The sequence below is a fragment of the Myotis lucifugus genome, unplaced genomic scaffold, assembly GCF_000147115.1.
Source record: "Myotis lucifugus unplaced genomic scaffold, Myoluc2.0 scaffold_141, whole genome shotgun sequence".
Lineage (NCBI taxonomy): Eukaryota > Metazoa > Chordata > Mammalia > Chiroptera > Vespertilionidae > Myotis > Myotis lucifugus.
In genome coordinates this window covers 2,270,086-2,287,935 of record NW_005871189.1, presented here as the reverse complement: position 1 = coordinate 2,287,935, position 17,850 = coordinate 2,270,086, and the positions used below count along the sequence as shown (strand labels likewise).

The 17,850-nt window shown below is 47.6% G+C and overlaps 2 protein-coding genes across 2 annotated transcripts in view; one reads left to right on the top strand and one right to left on the bottom strand.

Annotated features, from left to right (window-relative positions):
- Positions 1 to 5,125, top strand: part of FAM131B (family with sequence similarity 131 member B) — a 9,861-nt gene extending 4,736 nt beyond the window's left edge. Inside the window, exons 4-5 of the mRNA XM_023758891.1 lie at positions 1,234 to 1,459; positions 1,673 to 5,125. Coding sequence (XP_023614659.1) covers positions 1,234 to 1,459; positions 1,673 to 2,145 — 699 coding nt within the window. The 3' untranslated portion in view covers positions 2,146 to 5,125. The remainder of the gene's footprint in view (positions 1 to 1,233; positions 1,460 to 1,672) is intronic.
- CLCN1 (chloride voltage-gated channel 1) overlaps positions 4,651 to 17,850 on the bottom strand; it is a 28,398-nt gene continuing 15,198 nt past the window's right edge. Inside the window, exons 13-23 of the mRNA XM_006094751.3 lie at positions 15,511 to 15,580; positions 15,226 to 15,336; positions 13,565 to 13,778; positions 13,190 to 13,323; positions 11,038 to 11,282; positions 10,624 to 10,735; positions 10,275 to 10,354; positions 10,021 to 10,059; positions 7,270 to 7,374; positions 7,094 to 7,180; positions 4,651 to 6,481 (exon numbers count right to left, since the gene is read on the bottom strand). Coding sequence (XP_006094813.1) covers positions 6,110 to 6,481; positions 7,094 to 7,180; positions 7,270 to 7,374; positions 10,021 to 10,059; positions 10,275 to 10,354; positions 10,624 to 10,735; positions 11,038 to 11,282; positions 13,190 to 13,323; positions 13,565 to 13,778; positions 15,226 to 15,336; positions 15,511 to 15,580 — 1,569 coding nt within the window. The 3' untranslated portion in view covers positions 4,651 to 6,109. The remainder of the gene's footprint in view (positions 6,482 to 7,093; positions 7,181 to 7,269; positions 7,375 to 10,020; positions 10,060 to 10,274; positions 10,355 to 10,623; positions 10,736 to 11,037; positions 11,283 to 13,189; positions 13,324 to 13,564; positions 13,779 to 15,225; positions 15,337 to 15,510; positions 15,581 to 17,850) is intronic.

Sequence of the window (17,850 nt, the reverse complement as noted above, 5' to 3'; positions counted from 1 at the left end):
TCTCAGAAGTTGAGGAGAATTAACGTGGGACTGTGGGTTCTGATGCCATCTCTCCTTCATGGTGGGACTATCCAACCCCTGGACTTCCTCAGTACCGGGGGGAAAAGGCAGGGACTGTTGGCTTCAAAAAACTCTGTTCTCCTGTTTCTTGAAAAAGAAAGGAAAGCCTTGGAGATCTTTACTAGCCTTAGCCCATCAGCACATTGCAGTCATGGAGTCACATATGTGGCTCATTACTTGTGACAACCACTAGAAGGTCAAGGGACCTGGGTGAGGAAAGAGTGGTTTACAGAAGAAGTTTCCTCCCAGGAAAGTAGTGTAGGTATGAGACAAGCCTATAGTGCACCTACAATGGTGGCCGAGCCCTAGTGGCAGGTCTCAGTAAGATCCCTAGGGAGAATGATAGATCTGGAAGAGAAGGGAGGTATCTTTGTATTGGTGTGGGTGTGGTGGAAGAAATATCAGTGAGGGGGGAGGCAAACATGTAAGGGACAGGGCATGGTGTAGAGCAGCTAGCAATGTAGGCTTCAACTTACTCATGGAAGTTGACTAGAATAGGGACCCCCAAGTCTATCCATCTTAACTATTCTATCCTCCCTCCCTTCTCCTTCCAATTCCTTGAACTATCAACTTGGTGGCCCTATAATCCCATGGTGCTCTCTTGGGGATTCTCTGTTAACCCTGAGGCACCACCCCACCCCACCCCACCCCCAACCTGAATATCTAGATTCCTCTGTCCTTGACTGCCTAATACCAGCTACCACTCCTAAAAACGTCCAAAAAATAAACTTCTGGAAATCCCAAATTTCAATCCCTTAGGATATCTCACCAGAAGACCCCCAACTCTTTCCCTTAGGAATCCTAAATCTGACCTTTTGGGAAGTCCCCCATGATTTTGCTTTGTTTCAGGGCATGTACAAAGGCTGTGCTGTCCAATATAGTAGCCACTGGCCACATGTGGCTATTGAGAACTTGAAATTTGGCTAGTCCAAGTGGAAAATGCTGAAAGTGTAAAATATCAACTGGATTTCAAAGACTTTCTATGAATAAAAGAATGTAAAATATCTCACTAATTTTTATATGGATTAGATGTTGAAATGATCATCTTTCATACATATTAGGTTACCTAACATATAGTAGTAAAATTAATTTCACCTGTTTCTTTTACTTTAATAGGGCTACTAGAAAATTTCAAATCATGCAAATGGCTTGCATTGTATTTCTATTGAACAGTGCTGCTCTAATGTCCCCTTCCCCATGCATGTGTCTAAGAGTTCTCAGAAATATCTTGTGCTAACCACATTTCTTCTCCCAGGCGTCATGGAACAGTTTGCCATTTCTGAGGCCACACTCATGGCCTGGTCTTCCATGGATGGTGAGGACATGAGTGTCAACTCTGCCCAGGAGCCATTGGGCTGCAACTACAGTGACAACTACCAGGAGCTGATGGAGAGTCAAGGTAAGGGATGGTTTCAGAATCCAACCCCTGAGGCTTAAGGGGCCTCCCCAACTATCTATGCTACTTCTGTACATCTCTGTGCTTCTAAGACTTTCTGTTCATCCTAGCTTTCTTTTTCCCTCCTTCGCCAATGTCTCACCCTCAATTGTCTGTGCTGTTGTTACTGCCTTTGATAGTCTATGCCCCCACCGACCTTCATGATTCTCTTTACAGATGCCCTCACTCAAGCCCCCATGGATGGATGGCCTCACTCCTATGTGTCCCAGGGCATGTACTGTCTGGGATCATCGGATGCCTGGGAAGCAAGCGACCAGTCCCTCATTGCCTCTCCAGCCACAGGATCTTATCTTGGCCCTGCATTTGATGACTCACAGCCAAGCTTACATGAAATGGGGCCTTCCCAACCTGCTTCCGGATACTCTGCTCAGGAGCCTCCACCTTTGCTGGGGGGAGAAACTGACTGGGCTCCAGGTATGGGTGGGGTGGACCTGGCAAGGGGCCCTGCAGAGGAGGAGAAGAGGCCCTTGGCCCCTGAGGAGGAAGAAGATGCGGGATGTAGGGACCTGGAATCACTTTCCCCACGAGAAGACCCCGAGATGGCCACTGCTCTCAGCCGAAAGGTATCTGACGTCACATCCTCAGGTGTGCAGTCCTTTGATGAGGAGGAGGGTGAGGCCAACAACTAGCTTCTTCCCACTCTACACACTATCTTCCACTCCCACCTGAGGGGCCTGGCTGCAACAATACCCTCCCTTCCCCCAGCAGTTCAGCTGAAACCCGGGCAGAAGACCAGGAGGAACCCAGGAGCTGCCAGTTCTCGCCAGGAAAATGGAGGGCCAGGATGGGATTCCATCCAGGCTTGTGCTGTAGAAACCACAGGTCTGGGGACTGAGGCCCAGGCAACTAGATGGCTGTGAACTTGGTTTGGCTGCGGGCTTCTGGGTCTGTGATGATGAAGCTCCAGTTTGTATCCTGGAGACAGGAGCCATCAACTAGATCTCTGTTTTTCACTCCCTGACTTCGTCATTCAGAAGCCTTGAGAGTGGCTGTCTGAATGCCTCCTTTCTCATGTCACTTTTGCTTTTTCCGACTCTGTGTTTTCTCTGGCTGTGGTCCCAGCTTGACCCTACTATGAAGAACAGACCTGCTGGACGTGACTCAATGAGTGTAGGGGAAGCCATGTCTCCTTAGAGAATGGAGAAGCTGCCCTCAGTGGGTAGCTTGGCTTCTGAGACCAGGAGTCACAGGGGAAGCGGACATGGCAGCTGGGGTGCACAGGGCACAAACAGGATTCTTTATATAAGGCCCACCCAGAGACCAGAGAGTCATTGATGGGACCAACAACAAACATAGCCACCTATTCTGGGATCTTGAATATCCCGTGACTGAAAGGTGGGTCCTAAGGGTCTAGGAAAGGACCCAGTGAGCTGGCTGCTCCAGCTCTTGCTTCCTTTGTCTGCCTTCTTCCATCCCCTGCTCCAGGATTCCTGCCCAGAGGGGGTGACAGAATGCAGGTGTCCTGCCAGGTGGGGAAGCATGAGGGCTGTGCCTCCCTCCCTCCACCCCCAAATTCTCTGGAGCTGTTTACACTTTTCTCTTTGCCTTTTCTACATTTTTATAACTTCTTGGGGACTCAGGTTGAGTGGGGTGGAGGGAGGAGTCTGGTGCTGTCAGGCCCCCGCCCAGTGTGTTGTTGGCTGAGAATCAGTGTGGGCACTCGGCTCCTTTTTTTCCTTCTTCAGTTCCTCCCAGGCAGCCTCCCTTCCCAGGCCTCCTGCGGAGAGTGGAATCAGAGTCTTCTTCCTTTTAGGACGGGTTTATAGTGAGGCAGAAGCCCCTGAACCGGCTAGTCCTTCCACACCCAGTTCCCATTCTGGTGGGGACTTCTGTCCACAGCACACAAAGCCCCACACTTCTGTATGCGATCCTGATAGCAGGGCCAGGCTGGAGCTAAGGCATGGCAGCTGAGGAGCACACCATGGGACCCCATTCCCTAGCCCCTGGCCGAGGGAAAAGTTAAGATGGCCATTGCCTACCTTTTGTCTCCTCTTCTAAGACTCCAGCTCCAAGGTCTTGTGTCCTACTTTGTCAGAGGTCCTATTACTTCTGTCCTCTACTAGGAAGGGGGCTCAGTCACTCTCACAGACCCTGGGCACAAACGAGCCCACCCCCCATCCCCAGATGTCTATTTCTTTGGAATGAGGAGGTTAAGAGTTTGTGTCCATCTATGACCCCACCCCCCATCAAGTTCACACTTTCATAGGCATAATGGTCCTGCAATGCAACCAAGGCTGGGGTCCCCTGTCTTCAGGGGAGGGGAGGTCAATTCTTGGAGGAAACATAAGTAGGCCTGGTGAGCACAGATGGGTGAAGAGATATTTACCTCATCTAAAGCTGTGGCTTGTGTCTGATCATGTGACCTAACTCCGGAGGCACCAGGACCTCCTGTCCGGGAGCTTTGGGCAGTAATATTGTGGCCTCACCCTGCACTCCTGTCACAGGTCTTGGGGTTTGCATGCTCGAGGTTCCCTCCTTTCAGGGGGCCCTTGTTACCTCACCTTGTGCAACCTGCTCTCTGGATGAATCATCTTTTTCTCTTAGTTTCATCCTCTTCTTGCCCCCTGTTCTGCCCCCAGACTGCAGTGGGCATCCACTCCAGTGAGTGGGTTCATTCATTACAGTTCCTTTTTGCTCAGGGCCCTGGGGAGTTAGGGAAGGTAGAGGAAAGCAGCGCTCTTTCCTCCCTCCCTACCTTAGGAAGCCTTCTTTTGGTCCCTGCTGAAAGATGACTGAATGGTCGAGGAATCTAGCCTATTTGACTCCAGCAGGGCTCCACATCCCCGGTGCTGGCAGCTGGCACATGCGCAGGCAGACCAGGGGTCAGCTGGGAGTCTGCATTTGCAAGAAGCTTCCCTATCACTTTGAAGGAGAAGACCCAGGGAGCTGGCCTTGGACCCTCTTAGGACTCTTCTGGAAGGAGGAACTGCCTCTTTGGTGCTGGGGGCAGGGTGCATGGGGTTTGCTTATAGCCTATTTGGGGGGAGGGGAGGGGCATGTGCTGGAAGAGGCTATTGGGGGTGAGGGAGGGTTGCTTTTCCTCCGGGGTTCAAGGCTGTGCAGCACGATTTCCAACAGTCCTGGAACAGGGCTGTTTTTATATTATTGTGAATGAAACTGCTCTTGCTAAATGATTTTCTTTTGGTGGGGGTGCACTTTTATTTTCAGTTTCTGGGAAACCCAAATCTTCCATTCCTCCCCTTCTACCTCCCCCCTCCTCCCCTTCCTTCTTATCCTTGTATTAAGGAGGGGATCTTGGTGAATGTGTTTATGATCTTTTCCCTGCCCACCTATACAGCCCATGCTCGTCTTCCAGGTCTGGGGAGTATCCATTCTTGTGGTCAGTCTGAGCATGTTTTCTTAATGTGACACCCCTCCCCCCCCAGGCCTAAGAGAGATTCTATGACATATATTACAGAGAGAATTATATATAAATATATATGAATATTATAGATTATATACACATGGGCATTGGGCTCCAGTGCCCACTGCTAGCCCCCTCCCCAGGCTACACTACAGCCTCTCTCTTGGCCTGGGGAGGGGGAAGGGATGTAACGCTGGAGAGGGCTCCAGGCTGTGTTCTATGGCACTAAACAGAATGTGGTGGCATCCTCTGGCTATGAGTGTCTTATTTGGGGGATGAAGGAGACTGGGCCAGGGGAGGTGAAGGAGGAGAATGTCACATTGGAAAGGGTTCACAACTGGAGGGCATCAAGGGGGGAGGGGAAAAGCTTGGAGTGTGGGTGCAGGGTTTTTGGATGCTCAGAGTCCCTGGGACCACTGGCAGAAAAGGCAGGCTCCTGGCAAGCTCCCTGTTGCTGATTTGGGGAGGATATGGTTCTGATCCTCCAAGTGTGGAAACACTGAAGAGATCGGCCATCTTGACATTGAAACCCCAGCTCTCTACCCCAAGAAGAACACAGAGAACTCGTCTAAGGGCTGGTGTCTGAGTGACCAACTGAAGGGTTCCAGCCAGAGCAGTTTGAGGGCAGAGCTAACCCTTGGGAAGGACAGATCAATGACCACAGTGGGAAGAAAGGGGATGGATTTTTCTAGGAAGCGCCCTGGAAATGAGGTAAGGAAGCTGTGATGTGAGATAGGGAGGATTTCTGATGGAGGGTGTTTGATGGGGCAGCATGACCATTTGGCTGAAGGTGCCTGCCCCTTCCACATAGAGCCTTTTGTGACGTTTTCTCTTCCAGGCTTCTCCCCCTGATAGTCTCTTTATCCACTTTTCACTGTGTAAATCCAGGACAAAGAAGGGGGATGGGATTGGCCTTTCACTGTCCCAGTACTGGCCTTGCGTGGGGACAGAGAGTGACAGTCAGATGGAGCCTGGAGGCAAATCTCAAGGAGTGGGGAGACCATGCGGTGGGGAACTTGAAAGAAGGAGGTGTGGACGGTCTGAATGCTAGTCACTGTCCAAATTCTGACTCCTCCTCTAGACTATCATTGTCACATTTTAAAATTCCCATGAGGGTCAGGATATTGGCCTGATCTCCCCAACTTAAGGACATATGGTCTCCCCCACAAATCCACCCTCAGGCCTGGGCCTCCTAACAGACAGACTGATGAGGCAGCCCTGGGGTGTGGTCAAAGGATCAGTTCATCCTCATCCTCCTCATCGGTGGATCGCAGGCTGGGGCCCTGCAAGATGTCAGCCAGCTCCTCTTCCAGCCCAGGACTGTCCACCAGCTCCAGCTCCTCCAGCTCACCTTCCGCCTTGGCTGGAGCCAGGGAAAGTGGGGGCTCTGGGGAGGGAGGCAGCTCAGGGGTGTCTGGGGAGGTAGGGATCACATCCTTTGGCTCAGTGGCCCCAGTTCCATCCTCAGGCAGGTTCCAGGCCTCCGAGGGAAGGAGCTGGCCCCCAGGAGTCATTCGAGTTGAAGTTGTGCTCCGGAAGCTGGCCAGGGGAGGGCGGAGCTTCACCCCCGACTTGGTGTGCCCCTCAATGGCCTTCTGCAGCTGGGAACAGAGGGAAAGGGAAAGAGGGTACAGAATTGGGAAGAGAAAGAAGATGGGGAAGTGTGAGTGGAACAGACACAACAGAAGAATAGATACGATAAAAGGAAGAAGGAATGGGAAAGCGGTAGAGTGGCAAGAAAGATAGACCACATGGAAAGATCAAAGAAGACAGAAAAAAGGAAGAGAAAGGGGTATGGCCAGCACAGCCCCCGCAGAGCAGTGAATCTGAAGCCCCTAACCAAGATGTCCTTTGGGCCCTCCTAGTGACCTTCAGGCCCCCTTCAACTACATCCTATCACTTCCTTCTTTCCATGGCCCTCCCCATAGAGCACCCCTATGAAACCATGTCTTGTGCCCTGAACCCCAATCCCAAACCCATGCCAGCTATGGAAGATCACAAGGGCTATATCTGGGGTCAACAACTATGTCCCCTTCAGATCTTTATAGTCCTCTCTACCTGTACCCCTTGATTGCTGAAACCTCTCTCCCTCCTCCAATCTCTGCATGAGAAATAGAGAGGGAAATGGGGGGGTTAAAATCATCCCTCCCCCACCCCCACATCCTGCACCCAGCCATTCCTCCTGCTGCTCAAATAGGACGCATTGCTGTTACCTCTTCCAATGCCAGCACACCCCGGAGCTTCCCCATACTGGTCACATAGGCAAGGTGGAGGCCAAGAAGCGAGAACAGTGTGTGAATCTGCATAGAAAAAGCAGCAGGTCAGCACACAGTGAGCCCCACACCTCCCCTGCCCTCCCAGCAGCCCTGAGTGGTGGGCAAGGACTAGCCTTGTGCAGGGACGTCTGTTCCACCAGCTGGAAAGGGGACTGGTCAATACAGCAGCAATCAAAGCAGACAGGCTGGCTCAACTGCTCCTGTTCCCAGGCCTCAATCTGTGGAGCAGAGCAGAGTAGTCAATACCTCAGGTACAAGGCTTAGACCCCAAGCAGCCCTACCAGCTGGGAATCCTGAAATATGCAACTGAAATATGCAGCGAACTAGCACAGACATTCCAGATCACTAAACCCCTCCCTTCTTCCCAGGGTACAACTCCAGGCTCCAAATCAACCTTCAGCCTCAAGTGCTAGCACCCCACTTCCTCCTTCACCACCACCACCCAAGTGCCCCAAACACCTGTTATTTTCAAGCTATCTTTTCAGTCTTTCCCCTCCGCCCGTGAAACCTGACTGCTTGCCATTCCTCACACAGGTCTTCTGGCTTCTGCGCTGGTCAAACTGCATTTCCCTTACCTGCCCACCCTGCACCCTCTACTCTTGCCACTCCCAGGCCAATGTGTTTTGCCACTTTTTCAATTCCTGCAGCACTTGGCTGTTCTCTCCTTTTCGGACAAGGCATGGCGTGTGCTCACTCTTGTATTGGCATTTGTCTCCCCTCTGCCCACTGGACACGAACTCCTGGAGAGTGTTACTGGTATGGATGGGTGCCTGTTGTGAAGACACTGGCACATTTTCCTTTTACACAGTATAGTGTGCCAGATATTTGTTGGGTTTGAAGAGCTGTGCTGGGTCACATGGTGCTTAGTGGACTTGAGCAAAGCCATCTTTTTTGTTTGTTTTGTTTATGACAGAAGCATTAAAACAGGAAGGACAACTCTCTTGATTTAGACACGATGCTCCAGTCCTCAAGCTTCTAAAGAATCCAGGAAGGCTCTGGCTTTCATAAACGAATCTAAAATTTTCTGAAACTCTCCTCTTCTCTTACTGAAGGTTCACATGGGTACTGACCGGCTCTCACAGCACAGGATGGTGACCACTTAGCAGGTATGTCATAGAGCTGATTTATTCATGACAGGCAGCCACCTTGCCAACCCGGGACCTTTCCATGATCGTTTCTGGCCTCCCCTAGTTCCATTTCTGCCTTCCCTTAAGGAACAACAATAAGAGGACCTGTATCAAGCACTTTCTCTGTGCTAGACATTACTCCAACTGCACAGAGGTGAGCTGGGCTTCTGACCTTGACTGCTGGTAGTGTTCCAGGTACCCCCAGCTCTTGTCCGAGGGAAGGAGTATGTCTGTTCTTGAGTCTGAACTTGAAAAAGCTAAGCCTCAGTTACAAACAGGAGCTCTAACTGTGTGTACTAACAATGTAGCAGAATTAAGTCATAGCAGGGGCTTCTGGAGACCTATAATTGAATTCTTTCAATATTCCCGCGGGTATCATCTTGATATTGCCAAGGGTGTCACCTTGATCTAGTCTGAAAACCATGTTCAAAATCATCTGAAGTCTGACTCCAAGTGGATCTTATTCCTCCAAAATGTCAGCGAGTCACATGGGAGCTGGGAGCTGCGTAAAGTCTCCTTTGGGAAAGATATAAACTAAAAAGGTAGACCTGTCATCTTTTTGTCCCTGGCAGCACTTTATTTTCAGCGGTTATTAAGTAGCCTCATTGATCAACTAGCTGGCGTTCTCTTTGGTGTGTTAACAGCAACAAAAAGCATTATTATTGGGTTTAGCATCCTACTTCTTAATTGCAGATATGACACATCTGATTCCTGCTTATGGACTGAGGAATGATTTTTCTTTTTCCTTTGTGATCATCTGTTTGACTTTTCCGTAAGTCATTTATCAGAAGTTCTGTGTTTTGAGGGGTGGCAAGGGGAGAAGGAAGTTTCCTTTCTCTCTTGTCACTCCCCACCCCTTCCTCCAACCCTGGAGTACTTTTACTTTTCAGCACTTATTTATTCCGGACGTCCAATAAGATATTTATTCTAAAATAATATGCATTATGGTTTTGTCAGCTACAAAGCATGAGTCTGCATTCTCATTTACTAAATGGAATGGCCACTGATGGCCACTGTTGTGTCTGCACACCCTCTAGGGTGTGTCCCCATTAGTACTGCTCCCAATCACTGCTCTACATTCTTTTACTGCTCAGCGGTTGGAAAGGAGGCATAACCATGGAGACAGGTCAAGGCCATTCAGTGTGCTCGACTTTCTTGCTCATGGACTTGATAACTAGCTTTCTTGGGAAATAGGCATTTGTCCCAAGAGGCAGCACTGTGAATACTTGTCCTCAGGTTGTGGTTCTTAGTCCTGCTTCCTGGCATTCCCTAGCTGTCCACTCTCTCAGGGCCCTGGTGGATCAGCAGAGTAACCTCTACCAGGTGCTGATTTCACTTTTACAGCCTCAGTGCTGTTTCTCCACATTGGGATGTGTAAGTGCTGGTGCCTGGTGCTCAGCCTTTCTGCATAGCCTCTGCCTGTCCAGAATGTCCCCAATGCCTACAAGATCTGAGGTTCATCTTAGCAGCATGGGCCCATCGATGCACGGCGACTCAAACCATCCCTCTTTTCAAATGACAGTGGTCCTTCTGAGAATACTATCAGGGCTCCCCACCTCTGCACAATGTGCCCATCCCCATCGCCATAGTCATGCCTCCTTTCCAGCCTCTCAAATGCTTTCCCACCCAGACTCGCATTTTATTCTTACAACAACACAAAGAAGAAGACAGAAAAAGATGAGCAATATCTTCATTTGACAGAACAGTCCACCCCAGGTTGCTGTTTCCCTTACTTACCTCTTCAGGTGACATGTTATCCACTAAATCCGTTGAATCCTAGAGAAGAAAGATATAGGTCCAAGTTCTTTCCTAATGGAATTATAGTCATGACTCTCTGGCCAGGGCCACAGATGCCTGCTTTCAATTCATCATCCCTTCCATTTGATGAAGGTTGTCCTTGGTGGGACCCCTTCCCTCCTGATCTAAGGACCAGGCAAGTTCCCTTTCCCCTGTCATGCTCCCACCCACCACCACCTCCATCCATCTCTCACCTGTCTTGTTTCCTTCTTTGTGGGGCGAGTTTTGCCCAGCAAGCAGCACAGCAGAGACTGAAAGATGGAGCGCCTTTGACCTGAGGAGTGGGGAGCAGATGGAAATGGAAACAAAGCAATTCCTACCCTTCCTGGGAGGAAATAGCCAGGGGCTCCCAAGTGGTCCCCTGACACTATGCCACCACCATAGACACCCTCTCTTGTATCCTCCTAAATAAGCCCTGGCCCCTCTTCTTGGGGCAGCAATATGGAGGCTCAGTGAACAGGAACCCTCTCCCACCCTAGCCTCCCCCTCCTCAGAGTAGCAGCCCTTCGACTCAATGAAAGTGCACGATGGGAGAATCTTCACCTGCAGGCTCCGGTGCTTCTGGCTGCTGTTTGAGGCCTGGCAGGGGCCCATTGGGCTCTTCGGGAGGCAGTGGAACAGTAGGAATGGGGTGAGGAGGAGGAAGTGGAGGCAGCTGTAAGGAGCAGTAAAAATTCTCAGTCCCGGAGAATTCTCAGTGCCTAGTGCTTTCCTGCCTTTACCGGCGGGTGTCCTGGGAAATCCATTTAATTCCATTCTTCCTCCCCATTTCAGAATTCCTGTATCCCTCTGAATTCTCATCCGTACCATCATCCACAACTTTACCTCCTTCAGTCCTTCGGACCGAGGGGCACTGCTCTCTTTGACTTTCTAAATGACCAGCATCTCCATTCCCTCTTCCTACTTTCCCTTTGTCTCAATCTCTCCTGCTCCCCCGGCCCTTCCCAGCCTGGTCACCTCGGATTTCCCAGAGAGATCTTCATCTTCATCCTCATCCACAAAGGCGAAGGACTCCGGTCGGCCCCGGGGCGAGGAGCCCTGTGGCCCCTCCCCAGCCTGCCGCGCCTTCCCGTCAAAAGGCAGCTCTGACAGCTTCCTGGCCAGGTCCCGGGCTTCCCGCAGCCTCCGCTCAGGACACAGGTGGCGCTGCAGGAGGGCCTGTAGCTCCGACCGCTCCACGGAGCCCAGCAGGATCATTGACTCTGGGGGCGATCCAAGCTTAGCCCGAGGGCCTGCTCATTACCAGCCCCCTCCCCCCCACCTCCACCCCGCTCAGCAGGGACAGAAAACCAGCGCCCATGCTTTCACTTTTTTTTTTTCAGTGTTTACCTTCTCTTCCTAAAAACTCATTTCACAAATCTTGCATGGTTGACCTGACTCAATCCTTTTTATTTCATCACCTAGTACTTACAGAGACCCAATTGATAGTACACTAATTGGTGCCAATTGGTGCTTATTTTGATATAGTCTGTTTGCAAATAGGTGAACTTGGTATTAAAATAGGCTAATCAACCCTGTCTCCAAACAAGAAATATTAAAGGGCATTCATGTAGGCTGAGATGTGAATATACTTTGAAATAAGTCTACAAGGTTATTTAATTCTTTAGCGTCTGAGTCCTTCTAGGATATAAACAACACGCCTACTTTTTCTGGGAAGGTCAACATTCTGCGACTGTAATTAACATTTTCATTTAGTTTTAAGGCCATACAATTGCAGCGATGTTATTGAGATAAATCTTACCATTACGTCTTAGTCATTATCATGGTGGCTGTACCACTGCTCCAATGAAGAGCCCCTAGTGTACAAGCCACTTAGAGGTATTGGGGATTTGGAAAAAATTAAAACTGACCTAACTTGAGCAATTTGAATACTCTGATTATCTGAAATCAGAACTATTTTAATGCTCCAAATGGCCTGCCACAGTTCTTCTCAGTTACAGTAATTCAAACATCAGGCAAGTATTTATTTAATATTTAGTAAAAGTCTACAAGGAGGCAGTCTGACGGAGATGGAAGTTATAGTCTCCACCCTCAAGGAATACCCAGTCTAGTGAGGAAGATCAGATATAGAGATATAAACCACAGTAAGAAATAACACAGAGCAAGATTAAGTGCCAAGGGTGGGCGGAAAGGATGGTGAATGAAGGAAGGGAAGTCTGAAGACCCAGCTTACTAAAACCATTCACTCCTTCATATGAAAGTTTTATCTGCTCTTCCAGTTGGACATTAAAGAACAGTGATTATTTAGCTAAGTAGCAAAGAGAACCACATAAGGGCCTGTAAGACTTACAACTGGGCCTCATTATTCATGGATTCCCTATTTGTGAATTCACCCATTTGTAACCCAAAATCAATACTCATGATGCTTCCTGTCATTCACAGATGTACACAGAGCAGCAAAAAATATGGGTTGCCCCATGCACATATTCTTGAGCTGAGGTTGAACAAAGTGATGCTATACCTTTTTCCTTCCCAGCTTATATATTGCAAACAAGTGTTCTTTTCGTGGTCCATTTACTGCCACGTTTTTCACATATTTTGTGTTTTTCTTTTGCTGTTTCAAATTGCCCCCAAGCATAAAGGCTGTGATGTGCCTTATGGAGAAAATAAGTGAGTTATGTAAGCTTTGTCGAGGCATGAGCTATCGTTCTGCTGGCTGTAAATTCAATCTGAGTGAATCAACAATATATACTCAATAAGGTGTCTTTAAAGAGGAACATTCACAAAACAAATTTATGAATCGATTAGTGGAAGAGAATGGTGTGACCAGGGGCTTGCAGGAACCTAACCCTGTATGTCTTCTAGGAGCAATGGCTCAGTGTAGTATCCCTAATTCAGTGTTTGTGATGACTTTATAGAACATAACTACAATGAATAAGAGAATGGACTGTATTTATTTAGTTGGTTTTTAACTCTGTTGTGCCTGTGCTATGGGTGTATTTTACCTTTCTCAGGATGATCTTCCCTAAGGAGCACAGGCTGGGTCTCCTATAGCAGACTGAATGGCCCCTACAGACAAACCCCACACCACAATGCCTCCTCTCTGACCTCTATGGGACCCAAGTTCAGGTCACTAATTCAAGGGTTGTCTTCCTTCCTTCCCACTGACCTTTTGAATCAACCAGTGGTAAAGTCTTGACTGTGGTGGTCTGAAGCAGGGTTTGCAACTCCCCATATGTGCAAGAAGCTGAAACAAACTTCACGTCACGTACCATGATGTCTTCAACAAAGATTGTAAATTTGCTATAGAAGGAGAAAGCATAGGGGGTTAGCCCCCCACCATATGCCCATCCCTTTGCTGGCCTTTCCGCTCCTTCTGTGAGGGTTGCCATTTCGTCATTCACAATATTTATTAAGTACATGGGGATATAAAAATAAGTCAAAAGCAGTGCTTGCAAACATTGACCCTATCTGCAATCTCAACCTCAGCATCTCCCACCCCCACCGCATCAAGGCTGAACTAATTCCAGCTGGTGCCCCTGACCTGAGCTGGTTCCAACCAAGGTCAGGCAAGTAGGGTAGCTTCTTGACCTGGATGATGCTGTCATAGAGGGAGGGCTGCAGGCTCTGAGCCACCATATTGGCCAAGATAACAGCCACCATCATGGGAAGGATGTGGGCAATCTGACCCGTTAATTCGAAGCAAATCACAGCTGTGGAGACTGTGTGGGACACTGCACCCGTCAGTGCGGCTGCTCCTAGAATGAGACACAGGAATGTACTGGTGGATTAGAGCTGCAGTTCTTGGCATGCAGGGCACATGGGGATGTGACGAGAGTGACAGAGTGGGTCAGTGCCAACACTCCAAGATAACCATTTGTCAATAGTAGGAGCTTCACAAAGGTAGAAATTTTGTCTAATCGCTTCTCTGATATGTTTGCTAGTGCCTAGAACACTGTTTGACACGTTGCTACTTACTTAACAAATAAGTGGGGGTGGGGTGGGGAGTAGGGGCTAGAATGCTGGACTATTAGAAAATCATCATTTTGATCTCATTCCATGACCTTTGACAAGTTATGAAATCATTGTGTGTGCCCACATTGTCATTTCTAAAACAAAGATAGTGATGTCTTATCCATTCCTGGTTTTTGAAAGTTTGTATCATTCTTTTCAATATATTTTTAAATTATTAATCTCAGAGAGAGGAAGGGAGAGGGGGAGAGAGACAGAAACATCAATGATGAGAAAGAATCATTGATTGTCTGCCTCCTGCATGTTCCCCACCAGCCCACAACCCGGGCATGTGCCCTGACCAGGACTTGAACCATGATTTCCTGGTTCATGGGTCAATGCTCAACCACTAGCCAAACCGGCCAGGCAAAAGTTTGTATCAGTCTTAACTGACCATTTTAAAACCCAGTTATGGCATTCTACTTTGGACCTCAGGTTTTGAGCCAACAATTTATGGGAGAGTAAAGTCACCATATGGCAATAAAACTGGTTAGTGCTCCTATATCGAGGGGAGCATGGCCTTATTTGTTATGGAATTTCCGTACAAAGAAAAAGGAGGAAGGAGGTGTAGCAATTCTGGGGATTTGTATTGGTCACTGTGTTAGACATAGGTTTTGGTTGGATGGGCTAATAGATTTAATGAAAAAACATCCGAGATTCATAGAGTTTTATGGCTGTAAAATATCTCAGAAGTCACTTCTGAAGAAACTAAGGCTCAGAAAGGCAGCTAACTTGTCCATGACCATCCAGGTGACATGGGCCAGGTATGGGTCAGAGCCCATGTTCCTTAGCTGTTAGTCATGTGCTTTTAAGTCCCATCAATACTGGCCTATCTGCAAGGTGAAAGTAGTTGAGCCAGTCACATGCATTGTTGTTTCCATGATTCTTTGGAAGAAAAAAAAAAAGCCCTTACCAAATATTCAGACACAATCCTAGGTACTTTTATCCCTATTGTCTTATTTAATCCCCATAATCCCTCTTTTACATGAAGAAACTAAATCTCATAGACAGACATTCAATAAATGTTAATGAGAGTCAGAATCAAGGGTTGATTATTTGAATACAAGTTGAATTAAATAGCATTAAATTAAAACCATATTGTATAGCCTGGAATGAAGATGTCATGGGAGAGTTGGAGTGTGGGTATTTGAGGGACTCAAATATTTAGTTTCAAGAGGGTGAAATGTGTCTCACCAATTACTGCGTAGCCCCCAGGTAGGATCTTGTAGATGATGCCATCAAATAAGATACCATCAGGAAATATCATGGCCATGATCTCTCCTACCAGCCTTCCAAATGCAGCTCCTAGACCGAGACAAAAGGAAAAGTGCTGAGAGATCCAAACTGCTTATCCTCTGTATTCCCTCCTCGGGCACTAAGACTAAATACAGGCCCCCAGAACTCCAGGCCTTTCCTTATTTTCCCAGTACCCTAGATTGTAGCTATCAGTACAATCCCAGGCTCCCCATCAGAACTCACCTAGCACAAACACAGGCATGAAGCCTCCGCAGGGTATGGGCATAGTGGTGGCCACGATGGACATCCAGAACTGGGGTAAAAAGAGGCATCAGGATACCCTCTCAACTCTGCCCAACACACACACACACACACACACACACACACACACTCACACACTCAACCCCTTTCCCGCTATCCTCCTCCTGCCTGCTTTAAGAGCCACAGAAATGCTGGAATGGCTCATCCTTCTGAAAACTATCATGTCTACCCCCCTTCCTCCAGAAGCAAGAAACATGGAGTTCTCAGGCTAAGAGATCACAACACTATAAGAAAGTTCCTCCATATGGTTAACCCCAAACCCTCCTACTTGGAGTGACTATGTTTGTCTTTATGCAATCTAGAACTAGGAGTGGGACCTCAGAGGTTCTCTGTCACTGCCCGCAAAGGGCCCTAGCCCACTGCAGCCTCTTTGAACAGTCACCTCAATAGAAGAGCTTGAAACTCTTGAAGCTGAAAGATATCTTTTCCGAGTCAGATTGTTTCTGAAAAAGATCCCCAGTTGGAAGTGGCAGACACCTTAAAGTCTTAGTGACTTACTGTGTGACTAATTGAGCTTTAATGTAGTTATTTACAAAGCCATTTATATGGTGAACCTCACAGGGGAAACTGGAGCAACTGTCCTGTCTGAGCCATTTCCTGTGACATCAAATGACTTTAAACAAAGGATCAAAAAATCTGACCCCACCCTAGCCATACAGGAAGGGCACCTTGAGAAAGCCAGGTGAGTCAGCCAGTGTAATAGAAAGGATCTTCAAGGCCCACCTTGTCAGGTAGTATGCCTATTGAAACTGGGATAATTTTAGAAAAAGCAATATGTGCATTTTGTGGCAAAGAATACAAAGAATTGAGAAATAGAGTGGAAAAAGGAGAAGTGCTTGAACTTTAATGAGACATAGTATATCAATTAATTAATAGATTTACATATCACTTCAAAATAAGCAAGCCAATCTTGGAAAAAGGATCTCAAACTAAGATCAGAACAAATTGCCAGGATCAAAATATTTACAATTAAAAAAACTGCACCAGCCGAAGCCGGTTTGGCTCAGTGGATAGAGCGTCGGCCTGCGGACTGAAAGGTCCCAGGTTCGATTCCGGTCAAGGGCATGTACCTGGGTTGCGGGCACATCCCCAGTGGGAGATGTGCAGGAGGCAGCTGATCGATGTTTCTCTCTCATCGATGTTTCTAACTCTCTATCTCTCTCCCTTCCTCTCTGTAAAAAATCAATAAAATATATTTTAAAAAAAACAACAAAAAAACAAAACTGCACCAATTGCATTGAATACTAATGAGAAGTAAATTTCTCAATTTCCTGAACCTTAGAAAGAATTCCCTTGAGCCAGGGCTGACCTCAAGAGGACATGACAAAGGCTCTGAGAAGGTTTCATCCCAGAAACTCTGGAATGAGGCAAAACACATTGTTCTTCACGTCAGAATATCTGTTTTTAAACAGCTGAAACAGAAAAGTTGAATACACAAAGAGACTATAGACTGAGAAGTCCTTGAGTGTATCGTTATATTTGCTTTCTCTCTGTACTGGCATAGTGCTCAGGAAATGTATGTAGGATGTAGATAGCTAGGTGAGTAGGTGAGTAGAAGGAAGGAAAGAATGAAAGAAACAAGAGAGCTTGGTCAAATAGTATTCATGCAAAACAGAAAACACTTCTGACAGCTAATATTTGCTAAAATACCCAACAGTATTATTATTCACGGGGAATGTGAGGTTAAACTGCAGGTGATCAGATATAACTGGAGGCCACCATTTCCGACTTTCTGGAGACAGAGTTCTAGGCAACTTGCAGTTTAAGCTTCTTAAGTGCCTTTGACCTATGCTAGTTTGAGACCCCTTGAACTATTCTGTACCATATCTTTGGAATAAGTACATAAGGGATTTTGCAAAGCCATAGGGATTTGTAGGCTCAGGGCAATCTGAAAGCTTCAGTATTACAGATATCAGGTGGCCGGCAGGTCTGATTTCAGAGGACGAACTTTAGATTAGCCTCCAAGATATGAGGAAGAACATAGAGGACATAGGAGTATCAACTCCTATAGCACGAAGAATAGCACATGAGACTAGCCAAAATTTTGAGCTATTAGCACATGAAAGGGAAGGTCAGGATGCAATGCAAGTGACTGGAACACAACTCCCAAGATTTTAAATTAGGGAGATGGGAAACTAGAGAGCCAAGATCACAGATTCTACTTTATTTAGACCCTTCACAAGAAGGAGAGATCTGAAGATTAGGCAAAAAATGAATTCTCTGGAGCCTCAGGCTGTGCTGAGAACTTCGTGACACTGGGTA